Source organism: Gobius niger, assembly GCF_951799975.1.
Source record: "Gobius niger genome assembly, chromosome: 3".
In the NCBI taxonomy this organism is placed as follows: domain Eukaryota; kingdom Metazoa; phylum Chordata; class Actinopteri; order Gobiiformes; family Gobiidae; genus Gobius; species Gobius niger.
Genome location: NC_136854.1, coordinates 13,714,293 through 13,729,928, shown reverse-complemented (window position 1 = coordinate 13,729,928; position 15,636 = coordinate 13,714,293). Strand labels below are relative to the sequence as shown.

The following is a 15,636-nucleotide window of genomic DNA, read 5'->3' as shown; positions in this document are numbered from 1 at the left end:
CGCCCGCAGTTTATGTGTGTGGAGTGAGAACAGGAGGCGGTGCTGTCTCAAATGTAAAGAGGAGAGCAGAAAAGTAGTCTGACTATTGGCCTACATATTTGTGCAAAGATTGACCAAATCACATGATGTGTGAGAAAGTAGTTGGCCATATGCTTGGATGACAGCATCACTGAAATAGAGGAGAGTGTGTGTTTAAGGAGACACAAAAGACCACTTCTCCTGATCAAAGTATTCGGTGTCAGTGTGGACTTGAGTGGATCATGTTACGGAGAAAGGAGGTATTTTATATGGTTGTGTTTCAGACCGACATGTGTTTGCATTTTCAATTCTGAACCAAGATAAAGGAGGCAGGAAGTTTGCCAACTGAAATATTATTACTATGTATACTACTTCTACTACTGCCTGACTTGAGGGTGACTATTACAAAGAACATGTTGACACCTTGGCATTTCTAAGTGAGGATGTAACTCCATGCAATAATATCATGTGTCTATTGCAGATTCAGTCGGTTGTGTGGATCCCGAGGAGTGTTTTCGTGTTTGTGGAGCTGAGGTGGGATGCTCCAACATTGCCTTTCCCAAACTGGTGATTGAGCTAATGCCAAGTGGTAAGAACTACATACGAGTAGGGTTTAGGGTTTGCAAGCACAGAGAGCTATAGAAACAGAAATGTCCATTATAACCACATGAAAAAAATACCCTACACTATTTTTTCCCCCCATCCTGGCTTCAAACAGTGGTGCAATTTTAAGGGTTAGTCAGTGGACACAGGTTATATCATTAATGTTCCACATAAAAACATGATCTATCAGTGTCTCTGGATATAGAGTAAACATGTTAAAATCAAGTTTCCGTTACAGAAATGCTGGCGGTTAGCCGATGTTTACAATCCGGCGTACATGTTTACATGCATGAGTTCCATGTGGGTTCATTAACATGCACTGACTGTCCCGACCAAATAAACAAATAAATAATTAAACTAAATTAAATAGAGCAAAAACAAACAACAACACACATTACAACTACATTTCCTTTGAAATCTTACTCATTTATGACCCACTGGTGGCACAGTAGGAGTGATGGAAATTCTACCTCTCTCAGTATGTTCCGCTCTGCAAGGGAGTGGAAAAATAAACATCACAAAATAATGTCCAACTGGGAAAACTAGGTATGATTTCTAGCAAATGTTCTTGACAAACTAAAGTTGTCTTCCTCAGAATCATGAGGACCCCCTTGAGAACGAGACAATTCATCTTGTGGGGTTGATCCTCCAATAAAAAAATGTCCATAAATGAATAAATAAATGTCTGTCCTACATATACTCTAACAAAATGTAATTAGTTATTACTAAACATATAGGGCCCAATCTTCCACCTGAAACAACAATAGTGTTGGTCCAAACAGAAAAGAAGGGGGCGACTGAAGCGTGGTGTCCTTTACATCGCGCCTCATGTTCTTCATTCAGCATTTTAGCTCCATCCTTTTCAAGTTCTCACAGGACGAACTGCAAACAGCTGCTTTATTTATCCCACTGTGAGTTTATTTGTTTATTTATATGGATCCCATTAGCTGAGAGCAAAAAGCAGTCAGCTCGTCTTCCTGGGTCCATTCAAAACAGCATTTACATGTTCACACAAAAATATGTATATGCAGTATTTAAAAAACAAATGTAAACACATCTATATATACTTGCCTTAAAATGTACATAGATTTCATGATACAATAAAACATTCATAATACTTTAAGAAGCAACCAAACTTATAGCAGAGTCGACACACAAACATGACACTTCAGATTATTTTTGAACAGTTTTGAACTAGAATACGGTTCCAGGTAGATATAGCTCTATAGAGATCAGTTTTCTTCATGAATTTAATTGTAGTTTGGTGAGCTAAACATTGTCCGTTTTCGTGAGAATAAACTGAAGAGCACGGGGCTCTGCACGCCACAGTCAGAGACCAGCACGTGCAGCAGAAAGTATTCAAGTCTGGTATGGTTTATAGGAGGAAAAATCAAGGGAAGGGACCACTGTTGTACATAACATCGTCATTCACTATGGGTGTCTGTCCAGCCCAGGACCAGCCCACTTCCTGCATCAAGTCTGAAGCTAAAGTTTTCACAGAGCGCCACGCGTGAGCACAAAAGTCTAGTCTAGAAACACAAAAGATCGGGCCCAGTGTATCTTTCATTCCATGGTATAGGTATATCTTCCTTTCGTCAAACATTTAAACATGACAGAATATTAGAAACTGAATGCCACCTGTTCCATTCCATAAATTAAACACAAATGTGCTTCTTTCTGCCCAAACATATCTGCACTTATGCTTGATTGATGGCAGGCCTGCGGGGGTTAATGATAGCGGTGATGATGGCGGCTCTGATGTCCTCCCTGACATCCATCTTCAACAGCAGCTCCACTTTGTTCACCATGGACATCTGGAAGAAACATCGACCCACTGCTACCGAGAAAGAGCTGCTGCTGGTCGGGAGGTAGAAAATCGTCAACAATGCGATATACAGTACTTTTTTCAACTCATCAACTTCTACTGCGTTTATACTACTTAATAATCTGTTAGATGTTGTACTCATGTTTGATGACCTTTTAATGGTCTTCATTGGTTTATCGTTACATTTTGTGAATTTCTCCACTTTGAGATCAAGATTCTCACATCAGTAAAAACAACCACGAAAAGGTCAAAGAAAAAAAATTATTAAAAAAAAAAAACATAAAAAAAGCGTCAAAAACACAACAAAAAAGAGACATAAACACGGTGACCAAGTAACAAATTCCGATTCGGTCTTAGCTTTCAAATGAGGCGTTATACTCGCAAGAAGCTTTTAGATTTGGGTAAAGCTTGAACTGGAGTGAATGCTCTCAGTTAAGGCGGGGGTTAAAAGGTTACAAATGTGTTTTCTTCTCCAGTATGGTGTAAAGGTGCACTGTGCATCGAACTGTAAAGCCTTTTTATCAATCATAAACTAGCAGCTAGATGTTGTTGTTTACATTAGGACTGGGATGCTAGACATGCGCTCAGAAAGTCAGGACCTAACAGTTAAACATAAAAACAAATAAATCAGGTATAGGGCCTTTAGCAAAGTAAGCTTTTTAACAACATCTACTCAAAACTTTGAACCCTGCAGATATCCTGTATTCCCCTCCACAGTGCGCTGACTCGCACCGGGCTGTGAGTGCGACCTGTATAGTGAGCGCACAGAGCGGGCGAAAGGTTCTATAGGAGGTCAGTCTTGTTAACAGCCCTGTGGCAGATGCCGTGTATTCTCTGTGTCCTAGGATTTTCACCGTCATCCTGGTGGTGGTGAGCGTGGTGTGGATCCCCATTCTGCAGTCGGCCAACAGCGGGCAGCTCTACGTTTACATCCAGTCTGTGACGAGTTACCTGGCTCCACCGGTCACCGCCATCTTCACACTGGCCGTGTTCTGGAAGAGGACCAATGAGCAGGTGACACAATGGAATACATATGTGCACCTCAGTTTTCAAATGTCACTGTTTTCATGTTTATTGGTACAAAAACAACAGTATAATTCCTTTTTTTTTTAATGCATTGATTGTACTTCTCAGCACTACTCAAACATTTGACCTTTATAAAGCCAAAAACGTCACTCTGAGATCACAGAACTCATGTTCGGAGGATTCTTAATCCCAGAGAAAAAACTATTGTACATGTTTTAAGTGATAGAGGAAACGTGAACAACCATTGGGCGGCACGGTAGCGCAGCTAGAAGGTCCCGGGTTCGATTCCCACCAGGACGGGGCCTTTCTGTGTGGAGTTTGCATGTTCTCCCCGTGTCTGCGTAGGTTTCCTCCGGGTACTCCGGTTTCCCCTACCACTAAAAACATGTACAATAGGTGAATCCTCCAGCCAGGTGATTCTGACCATCAGCCTGGCTCCACATCATGGAGATGGGTCCCCGGGCGCGGCACGGCCGTCGACCACTGCTCCTTACGGGTTGCCCCAGTGGCATCGAAGGATGGGTTAAATGCAGTGGACAAATTTCCCTACGGGGACAATAAAGTATACAAAACAAAACAAATAGGGCATGGGAAGAACATACAAACTCCACAGAATGGACATAATAGTTATGTTATAAGTTTACCCCTCTGCCATCGGTTTCACGCTACAATTTCATTCTATAAAGTAATACATTAAAATTTGAAAACACATACGCGCTAAATAAGTTTGTTGAAAACTAAAACTCACAATATATCGCAAAAAATATTGTATTGCGATATTAGGTGATGCAATATCCGTATTGTGAGATGCCACAATATATCACAATATCACTAAAGCCTTCATTTGACTGAGATCGACACATTTTTTTGCAAACTCAGCCAAAAACAAGCAATGCATTGAACTTATAAATGTGTACAAGTTCAGTTTTAGTTAAACACTTCATAACTTAAATCAATTTTAGTCTTTTGTAGTCTGTAGGATGTATGGTGGAATTTTCTGTTACTTACGATTTGTGTTTAATTAGTGTGGAACATATCGTGTTGAAATGATTTTGTGAAATATCGGAATTTATCGATATCGCAATATTGCACAGCCATTGCATATTGCAAATTACTTTAAAGGGACTTTAAAAATGTAAAAATTAAGTATTTTCCTCCCCCTACATGTTCCAACAATGTCCTAATGTGTAGAATGAGCCCAGACTTATTCACCACAACTGCCTCTAAAATCCTGCACTGTCACTCAAAAAGGTGTTAATTCGGGTCCGAATTGCTGTCATGCACGAGCTTAATATAGAAGCTGCAGTTATATGTATGACCTGAGGCAGTAGTGAGTATAAAATGACTAACTTGCATCTAGCCCCTTTAATATCATTCAGCCCTAGTGAAAACAACCATAAAGTGCAGTCAAACTATTAACAGACATTACCCATGTCATCTTTCACTTTCTTCAGCTCATCTCGCAGTACCTGGGGGCATGTGTTACCTAACCTCTTCATGGAAAAGTCACACATAACTAATGTAGAAACATTTGGAAACAAGTCCTGGCCAGGTGCAGTCATCAGTAAACAGTATAACATGTTTGATTTCTTCTCAGGTTCACACAAACAGCAGTGCAGAACGTGTAATATTTACTGTGCCTGTGAATCATATTCTTACTATCTTATTACTTATTATACATTTTAAAGTAGGCTTTATTTGACCCAGGCTGCCATATCGGTGGCAAAGTCATGCCACACGTGTCCACAGCTGTGTTGAAAATTGGCATAAAGTTGCCAGACACTAACCACGACATCATTCCGGTCAAATTTAGGCAGAATGGAGAGTCAAAGTAAGCGACAAAGTCATAGAGGTAAACACAGAGTCAGGGGGTGTATATTTGCTGACATTTTCTTAAATTAACAATAGAGCTTTTATCATGTTACAATGTTGCTCTCCCATTAAAAACATATCTGGAGTTGTGTTTTGACCCAGTGGACTCCTAAAAAAGCTCCTCCTGAAGTCTGTTTGTGAAGGCTCTCATTCGTCCAGACAGTATTCATGCCAGCAACTGAGCGGAGAGAAGCTTAAATCATAGTCCATCCTCCTAAGGTCCTACGTATCAAGGAAATACTTTCCTCACCTCGCGATCTCCTGCTAAGCTTAATCCTTTCATAGCAGAGTAAAAACTCTCACCATTGCTTCACAACAACCACATGGGCCGCACAGACGTTTTTTCTTTTCATTGAAACAGCAAAGGGGAGCAAGAGCAGGAGGGTGGGTGGGACTTATGAGGAAATCGATTGAAAGTCAGGAAATGAAATGTCGGTCAAACGTTTTTGTTACATTTTTATAACCTTTTATAGCCTTACCCACATCTAAATGGTTACAGCCTATAATCCAGTAGTGTAAAGCCTCAGTTGAAAGCTACAATATTGATCTAAAACTGATCTTTGTCTTTTATTGTGATTTTTCTTTTTTATCATGACTCTTTTGTCACTTTTTTTGTTTTGCACTTTCATTGCATTTTTGTCACTTTTCTGTCACTTTTTGTTGGTCTTTTGTAGCTTTTTTTCATCCATTTTTTGTGGCTTTTTTGTCACTCTGTCATTGCTGGAGAATATGTGGTCGGTTCAGGTGGGGGTTGAGACCAATGTTTGACTTGGACATGTTTACTTAGTATATCTGCAGACAGAAGTAGGTTAAGCTCGACTCCTGACTTTTTAATTCCTTCCAAGATTTACACTCTGTTCATAAGCTGCGTTTTACACTGGGGTGTAATGTTTTATTAGCCTCACATGACATCTGTCTGACTGCCAACACACCGACCGACTCCCCTGTGTGAGATTGCGCATAGGCCTTAACACATTCCCTATTCATGCTCTCGAGTGCATTGTCATGAATTTCCTGAAACGGGCAGCATTGTAAAACCTGCCGCACTTTCACTGAAATGACATGTTTATCTGATAAGAGGGGAGCAGCAATTGTGGAAAGTGGGGAAAGATTATAGGGCTAACCGTGTGGGCTGTAGTATTAGCGCACAGATAATACTTGTTAACACATCGCCGCTGCAAGTAAAGACCAGTTCAAGTGGAATGTAGAGAGCAGACCCTTTTTTTTAATAGGAAACGGGTGTGTCTCTCCGCACAGTTGCCGGTATGTCATTTCAATACCAACAAGATACGCCTGAGGTCTTCAAAAGAAAAGTGTTCGCCAATGCCAGGAAAAACTTGGCAACCGATTAAGTTTTTTTTGTATGCTTTTATTTCTTTTTCTTCTTTTGTTGAAGGTGTTAGTGTGAGATGAAAACACATGACCAGAGTGGGTATCACTCAGGTACATTAACTTCAATAGCCTATTGAAGAAATGGTGCTTTAAACGTGTACTCAAGACAGCACTCTTTGTCAAGTATCGCATAAAAAGTTTCATAATGCACCTTTAAAAAGGGATGTGGGGATATGGCAGAAAAATAAAAGAATCTTGTATATTATTTTTTCAATTTGGTGAATGTATTTGTCATTTTCCGCCAACAACACATGAAAATAGCTTTTACTGATAAAGTTTATGAACACAAGCTAGACCCAACTATAATGCAAATCACACATTTATGCTGAAACAGTCATACATCATCATAATCACCAAATACCTAACTTTGTGTGTACTTTTTACCGTATGACCCGTTTTTTACATCTTTTTACTGTTACTTTGGAAAATAGTTTATCTACTTTACCCACCTCTGGATTACATAACAAGTAATCATCTAATATGCTGCTCTTTATTACCCGTGACATAACTGACTCTTCTAGATTCCAATCAAAAGCTATCACTATGATCAGGTATAAACATGTGCGCTTCCCTTTGTCCCCACTGAACTATGGACTTGTATTTACCAGTAATTTGCACGCAGCCATAAGGTGAAATTAAAGGTGGGGCGGCCAAAATGACATAGGGGTGCCACTTGTAAAGAGAGGTTGCGTATAAAAACAACGTGCATAGCATAGCACAGTTTAGCATAGCATTGTTTATTTAGCCATCATATTGGCATGACCTGCGCAGCGCTTAAGCAGGGGCGGAACTATCATGGTGCAGACTGGGTGGGGGACTCTGGTTTGGTGCCTTGTGGAAAAAAGTGGTTATCACAGACGCTCAATTAGATAATTGGTTGTGCTTATTAAACTAGATACACTGGAGTCAGTTTAATTAATAGCATTTACACTCCATCCAATGTGACTATCTATTAGACAACCAAGGCCAGCTGAATGCATTTCCCCGGTCCCCCCTCCCTTATTTGGGAGTGAAAGCGTTGGCAACCCAGCAGTAGTCCGTCTTCAAAGCTCTGGCTTGACACGAACGGTCACGTTATTCAAATTCACTGTGTTGTTTACTTAGACGTTAAACATGCATTCTTCTTTTGAAACATGTATCAGAGAAAGCTCTTCTAAATACTTACAAATACAATACAATATAGGTCAAAATAGTATTTGTTAAGTCTTAGTCTTATGCAGCCCAAATTATTTCACATGTGAACGGACCTTTACCCAATTTTCTTTTCGAGTGGTGGAATAATATTTGTTTATTAAACCTTTATTAGCCCAAAAGATCCCATTGAGATATAATATCTTTCCTTCCAGGGTGTACTGGTAAAGATGTGCAGAACATTGGCCTTCAGGATGTTGTAAAAACACACACAGGTGGGGGTAAAAAACAAAAAAATCTTCTCTAATTATAACGCCTTTTTAATCTATGGTAAACTATCAAGTAAACTAGCTAGTTTTTGTTAGCATTGCTGCAACTGTAAAGCTCCACTTTTACTCCCTGAAACCTCATCCCTGTGACAAAGTGGGATGTTAGAAATGTGTTAGGAAAGTTTGAAATGAGTCTGGACCACAACTGACTGTCAAAACGCACTCCCTCTTCCAGTGGAAACAAAAATCAGGAGCACAGAGCCTTTAATGCTGTGCTAATCGTGTATCAAAAATCCTTGTGAAATAGCTTGAATCATCTCATTATCAGCTTTTTTTCCCACCACTTGGCCTTCAGCTTTCTTTTAGGGATTCCTGCAGCAACATTACTATGACCGGAATGCTTTTGCTCAGGCTGGGCTCCAACTGTGACCTTACATTTCCCAAACAAAATGCTCGGGGCAATGCAAGTCCTTGTAACTTCAGCAGTATCTAGACAATTTTTTTCTTTTTTTTTTTCCTTTTCCTCAAACGTCAGTGTCTCTTTAACAAATGCTGTTGACTCACCAGGTCAAAGGCCACACGTAATGACTAAGAATGTAAAGGAACTGGCCAAGCAAAGTGTACAGAGCTAATAACTGTCTGTATGTGACGCATGCTCTCTGCCTAAACCGCACTAATGACTAACAGCAGACACAGCATACAGACATATAAACGTTTATTTGTGACGTGAGCACTATTCATACAGCAAATATAGAAGATGCGTCTCAGAATGAAGAACACAAAGATGTATTTATTATATTTTTATGTTGCAGATTGACTCATATGTAAAAGTGAGTCCACGTTTAACACACATTACCAGAGGAAGGATGTAAACACATTCAGTCTAATGTCCATGCAAAACAAACAAAGCAGCCAATGCTGTCAGACGGTTGTTCTTATAGCGAAAGAAAACTGCACCGATGACATTCTTGCACAGGAGTATTTGTGGCACTGCATGTGTGTTCAGTGTTGTATAGGGAGGTGACAGCGACACATTAATCCTGTGAGAAAAACAAGAGTTACCCTCGCACTCGTGAACTCACTACATGTGCGCCTCAAGTAAACTATCTGTCCATGAGCGTTGCACGTGCCAATTAAAAGCCATACTGTGTGATATTTCTCCCAATAAATAAGGTGCATTATGCAACTTTTTATGTGGGGAAAAAAAGCTCATATTTGTGTGTATTTGACCTCTCAGGGACCCAGTGGCTGTATGAGTGGTCAGCATGGCTCCTTTACTTTCCATCACAGTCGTCTTTACACTCCAGGATCAATTGTTTGGATGGTTTTCACTGCTGAAGGAGCCTCCCACCAGAAAACCTACAAAACAATTGATCCTGGAGCGTTGGTGAGACCACTGTGATGGAAAGTCAAGTTGTCATGCTGACGACTCATACAGCTGCTGGTAAAATACAATACAATCATTTTTTTCACATCAAAAGTTGCATAATGCACCTTTAACTACAGTGTTTACTTTATCACAGGTGAAAAGTACCTTAAAAAAATACAAAACATGTATCTTCTCTTGTTTGGAATAGGGGGTGGAGTTGAATAAGTAAAACTTCTTCAGCTATTGTTCCTGCTGATTTGTAACAGCCTTTAAGCTTACATTTTTTTGTAGAGTTGCATTGTGCTCACATGTGAAAAAATTATATTAACATATCGTGGGCCATTTAATATCATCCTCTGAGTCTTCTTTATAACACTTTATCTCAAAAATCATCTAGTTAAAATATCATTGTTGGCTGATAATCCTGGCTAATAATGTTTTGCATGTTGTTTATGCTTTGAGTTTTTTGACAGTTTAGTTACTCTTTTAATGTAGCTAACATATAACCTGGAAAGTTACACAGTGTGGCTTTAAGTTGAAGTAAAAAGTAGTGATCCAAATAATTACGAATATAGACCAATAAGCTTTCTTCAGAATCTGAATATGAGTTACTTTATTGAAAAAAAATATAAGAGTTCAGATCCAAGCTATATATAATATATGCTGGAAATATCCAGTTTTTGAGCCAAAGTGACATTACGTTCAACCCACTATAGCTCACACATTCAAATAGTTGTTCCACTGCAGTGCTGAGATTTCCTCTGAGCAGAAAGTTCCCCACGCTTGTGCAAACAAATAAACAAACAAAAAGCAAATATTGACTTCAGAAAAGAGATTAGTCAATTACTAATCATTATGACACATCTTTAACCTCTACCACAGCTCCTGATCCCAAATGTCAACACATCATCATGAGATATGCTGTAAAATCCTCTATGCTATATCTTCGCAGGGGGCTTTCTGGGGCCTGATGGTGGGCCTGGTGGTGGGGGTGTGCCGCATGGTGCTGGAGTTCGCCTTCCCCCCGGCCCGGTGCGGCGTGGAGGACTCCGCTCCGGCCGTGCTGCGCGACGTGCACTATCTTCACTTCGCCATCCTGCTGTGTGGCCTCACCGCTGCCGTGGTTGTAACGGTGTCACTGCTAACTCCGCCCCCCAGCCAGGAGCAGGTGTGCAAATAATTACACTGTCCCAATGCAGTCAGTTTGAGGGGTGATAACAATTTTCATTAACGTTCCTAGTAGTGCTGGGTATTATACCAGTACTTTTAGTTAAAGTGCTGGTATCATTGTTTTGTTTTCTGGTTCAATATGGCAAATGTTTTAGTATAGGTACCAAAAAAAGTATCCTTCAGGTATCGTTATCGTGAAACCAAGTATCGTTTAAGTTTTTTACGATACTTGACGATACAATTTCTAAATTTATATTGGGATACAGTCTTCACTGGAGGAAATTTCGCTGTTCAATAGCACCAATATTTTGAATGAGCCGCTCAAAAAAACAGTCTCCAGTATTTTTTGTTGTTTTATTTTATTTTATTCTTTTCTATATATTAGCCATTAGCTCTGAGATAAATGAACACAGTCAAGTACTTACTCCCATCAGTGACTCACAGTCCGTCATGTTTTCTTCAACATATTTTTGATTTTTTCAAGACACTGTAAATCGCTAATGGGGAAATAGCGAGAGAGGAAGGACAGCGGCCTCCGGAGAAAGTCACGTGTCACTTGCGTGCATAGAGCCGATGCCAGACATTATTTTGCAACCATTTTGCTATGCCAAAGCTCAAAACACTATATTACATTTAAAAAAGCCAAACATCTGAATAACCTTGGAAATAGTGACATTGTTGACCTTTTTACTCTACAAGTTTACAAAAAATATGGTCCAAGCGGTCCGAGCCAGGTTGATGTATGTGGAAATTACAAAAACACAGATGTGCGTTTTAAAAGGAGATTTTTCCATTATCTGGCAGCCTATTTGTCATGGACTTGTTTTCACTGTTTTCTGTTCTGTCGCCTGGGCCCCAGTGTTGGCACAGCTGTGACTTTATCAATTGAAATACAACAGAGTTTGATAGGAGCCTAATATCTCTGATTTACCTCCTTAAAAGGAAATAGTGTTGGTCTACTCTAGTTTTAGGGGGGTCTTGAGCAAGAAGCTCTTTTGGGTGCGAAAGTTTTCAGAGAATTTTGTTGGTTATATAGATCTAAAACTATATTTATCTAACAGTTTTTCACTTAGTTTCAGTTCTGTAGAATCCATGAATTGCATTTCAAGCTTAGTTTATGTAGTTTTCAATGAAACTAAACACCCATAATTTTCTTGACGCCCCTTAGCGGCTCATGGGGCACCCCTCATGTGCCCAGTCTGCTTATTAATGGCATCAGCCCTGATATGTATGGTTTAGGAGTTGAAGAAGTTTTGTTTTGCAGGATAAAGCTCATAAAAAGGCAATATTGTTGCTAGTGAGTGCAAAAAAATGCCTTTTGACCCATAAGTGAACTCATAACGGTGTCTATTGTAGCTTTATACCTTTATTTAGTCACAAGCTGATGTCATTCATGTGACGACTGGGCAAAGCTTCAGACCATGACAAATTACAGTTAAGCCTGTAGGGAGTGGTGATGGTTTGTGTAGTATTAGCACCTTTTGTAGCATAGTCATGACTGTATATTTGTAAAACAGCGGGAAAAAATGTACCAATTAATCATCTGCCTTCATATATTCTTTTTGCTGTGTTCAGGCTTGGGTGTCTTTAGTTAGTATTTTCTACTGCATTATTTAAATGGGTGTTTGGCCTTTATGTCTTTGTGGAGTGGAGCGCCCTGTGCAGGCAGCGGCGGGAATTGTTCATGTTAAAAAGCAATACAAGACTTCATTTTCTTCTAACGGCGTGCTAACAAAGCTATGGCGCTGTAATGAATGTGGCTTGGGTGCCAAACTTAAATAATGCAGAAAACACTTCCTGGTTCTATTAATTCCGCAACAAATCCAGGAAAATGCAAATCGGAGTACTTCTGCAGCAGAAGAAGAAGCATCCAAAGCAGCCATATTACTCAAACCTGAGTGAATGAAGCACAATACTGTCTTATCCAGAAAGTAGAATTTCAGACTTTGACAGACGTTGCAAGCAAACACCGCGCATAGGAAGGAGTACATTATAGCAGCTTTGTGTACGTGCTATCAGATGTCAACATACCACCGGGCTGTTTCTTTGTGAGATCTGAAACCCGCTAAGACAGCCAGGTTCCGCTTTCAGAAACTGGTTTGAAGTAAGTTCTGTGAGCTCTGTTTACTCTCACTGAAGGAACAAAGTCATTAGAGGGCGGTGCAGAGATAGAGGGATACATGCCTAAACAGACGCAAAAACCTCAGGGGACGGTAATTGAATCATTCTGACTGTTAGACGGTAATGCTGCGTGTTGTATACTGTAAATACAGTAGTTTGGTAATAATTGATCTTCATATTACAAACAAGTTCTAGTACAGTGCACATTTTTAACACGAGAGAAGACTGACGTTATATCTTGTGTGCTGTGAATGAGTATTGCTAAAGATAAAGCAGAATTCCGGAAACTATAAATAATGTTCAAGGTTTTGACAAAAAAAGAGCCATGTTTTGTGAGGAAATTAGTTCAATCAGTTGGTGACCTAGTGCAGTCAATGGTATTTAGTGTTATATCAATCAAGACAGTTTTAACTTTTCTCCATTTGTCCTAGATATACAATCTGACTTGGTGGACCATCACTGAACCTCCGCAAAGAGACATTCCTCTACAGAAAGTGTCTTCTGTGAGCCACCGTACCTCTCAGGGTAAGAAACAGGGATAGTGTCAAATCTCCAAACATGTCTTCTCAAACTCCTCCGCCCACAGAGGAGTGAGGACCCCAGGTGATGGAGCTCAACAGTTGGCCATTCATTCCTCCCTTAGGCTTTGACTGCATATACACTAGCAAAAAATGTTAATGACACTTATTTTTATTGTAACTATACAGTATATTAATTATTAATAATTGGCTGACATAAAAAGCCTTAAGCTGTTCTGGGGCGACACCAGGTCAGCTCAGAGACATAGTCCCCCCAGCGTGTCCTGGGTCTTCCACGAGACCTCCTTCCAATGGGACAAGCCTGGAACACCTCCCGAAGGAGGCAACCAGGAGGCATCTGAAACAGATGAACAAAAAACAACTGGCTTCTCTCGGCAGCAGTGGCTCTACTCCGAGCTCCTCCTGAGTGACTGAGCTTCACCCTACTATGTTGTCCTTTCGGGCATTACCCAGAGCTCATGACCATAGGTGAGGGCAGGAATGTAGATCAACGGGAATATTGAAAGCTTTGCCCACAACTCAGCTCCCTCTTCCCCACAACAGTCCGACAGTAAAAATGTATCAGAATTTTAACAAAGGTGGGACTGTTGAGCTCCATCTCTCCTCTGTAGGCGAGTTTGAAAAGGGCTTTTTGAGAAAGCATGCTTTTATGAATTGAACTGCGGCCTCTGTGGCTTCGTGGTCTGACCTCCCTCTCTGTTGTGTGTCCTCAGCGGGCTCTGATCCAGTGAGGCGGGGCCCGTGTGGTCAGGGGCCTGCTCTATGCATGTCCGTCTGCAGAGGTTCCGATCCACCTCCAGCTCCCAGAGTCCCCAGCGTGAGGGAGAGCGTCTTCTGGTCCAGGTTCTGTTGTGCCAATGCTCTGCTGCTCGTTAGCATTAACGTTTTTCTCTACGCTTACTTCGCCTGAGCGGAGGAAACCCACTCAGCCTTGTGTCTGTTATTTTTTGTGTGATTTTTTGACATAATTAGGTTAAAAAGAATATGACGGGTTTTCATGTTTTTGTAATTATTACTTTGATTGGATAATGATGGTGGTATTAATCATAGTTTAACTTAGTTTGAAACTGCACAACATTATTTACTCCATACTATAATGCACAAGACAAGAGAAGACATTTTATTGTTACCCCAATTTGCTGTGCTAATGCTCTATTGGTCAACATTTATACTTGTTCTCCACATTTACTTCTTGACACACACATACTATCTCTAACAGGAAGTGCACCCCTCCAAAAACAGAAAGCTTATCTGCTCCACCCAAAGAGAGAGAAAACACACAGGAATCTGCACTGACCCAATTCCACAACAAACCCGTCGGCACATACCTCTTCAACGCAGACAGAGAAATCCTAATACTCTACTAATACTGGAACATACTTAGATCTAATCAACATCTAGTTCATATATCTTTACACTGCAGAATCACGTACTACTGTTATAAAGCCCAAACAAATATTTTGTTCTACATGTTTTGTCTTGTAAATACATGGCAACAGGTTTTTGAAAGTGCCTTGTGCGGGATAGAAACCAAACTTCACCTCAACATCGCTAACACAATGATATTAAGATAATAGATAATGAAGAAAATAACTAAATACTGTATACCTAGTCCTCTTGCTCGTATTTTAACTAGTCTTACATTTCACTACAAGAGCCTCTGAAGATAGAAGTGTAACACCGTTAACTCAATCAACCAAGTACCGTCGACGATATTTGAAAATATCTACTACTGATTGTGAATTCCTGGATGACTGAGAGCTTGTTTTCTTTAATGGGGTTTCTGTAGAGCATTGAAGAGAGGGTATTATGACGTGAAACAGCCTAAAAGGCAAGGAAGGCAAAGTGTACATTTTGGTTCTGCTAAACCTCAGAAACTTTATTTATTCCCAAGGGGCTATTCATTCCCCAAGCGCTGCCTTTGACGCAGTGGACCATGGGATCTTACAACAGAGGTTAGAAAACTGGGCGGAAGTCTCTAGTACTGCTGTTAACTGGTTCAAGCTTTATCACAAGGACAGGACGTATTTTGTTGAAGTTAAGAATTGTATTTCTGACAAAGTTGTCTTGACCTATGGTGTACCTCAGGGGTCAATCCTGGGACCCCTCTTATTCAATCTGTACATGGGGTCAGCTAATGCACAGCAATAATGTGTTCCATCACAACTATGCAGATGACAAGAGATAGCGAGAGCGCTAAGAACAGTCACTGGGGAAGATTGTAAGAAGCTCAAAGAAAAGTAAGTGTGTCGAAACACAGCTCCTTAACCCTCTTTAAAAGGGAATGAATTGTGCTAAATT

At 40.3% G+C, this 15,636-nt stretch overlaps 1 protein-coding gene across 1 annotated transcript in view; it reads left to right on the top strand.

Annotated features, from left to right (window-relative positions):
* slc5a10 (solute carrier family 5 member 10) overlaps nucleotides 1-14,277 on the top strand; it is a gene marked incomplete at its 5' end in the record, with an annotated part of 47,341 nt that extends 33,064 nt beyond the window's left edge. Inside the window, 6 exons of the mRNA XM_079552631.1 lie at nucleotides 500-607; nucleotides 2,339-2,489; nucleotides 3,292-3,460; nucleotides 10,458-10,673; nucleotides 13,228-13,321; nucleotides 14,049-14,277. Coding sequence (XP_079408757.1) covers nucleotides 500-607; nucleotides 2,339-2,489; nucleotides 3,292-3,460; nucleotides 10,458-10,673; nucleotides 13,228-13,321; nucleotides 14,049-14,245 — 935 coding nt within the window. The 3' untranslated portion in view covers nucleotides 14,246-14,277. The remainder of the gene's footprint in view (nucleotides 1-499; nucleotides 608-2,338; nucleotides 2,490-3,291; nucleotides 3,461-10,457; nucleotides 10,674-13,227; nucleotides 13,322-14,048) is intronic.
* Between the last annotated feature and the right edge of the window lie 1,359 nt (nucleotides 14,278-15,636).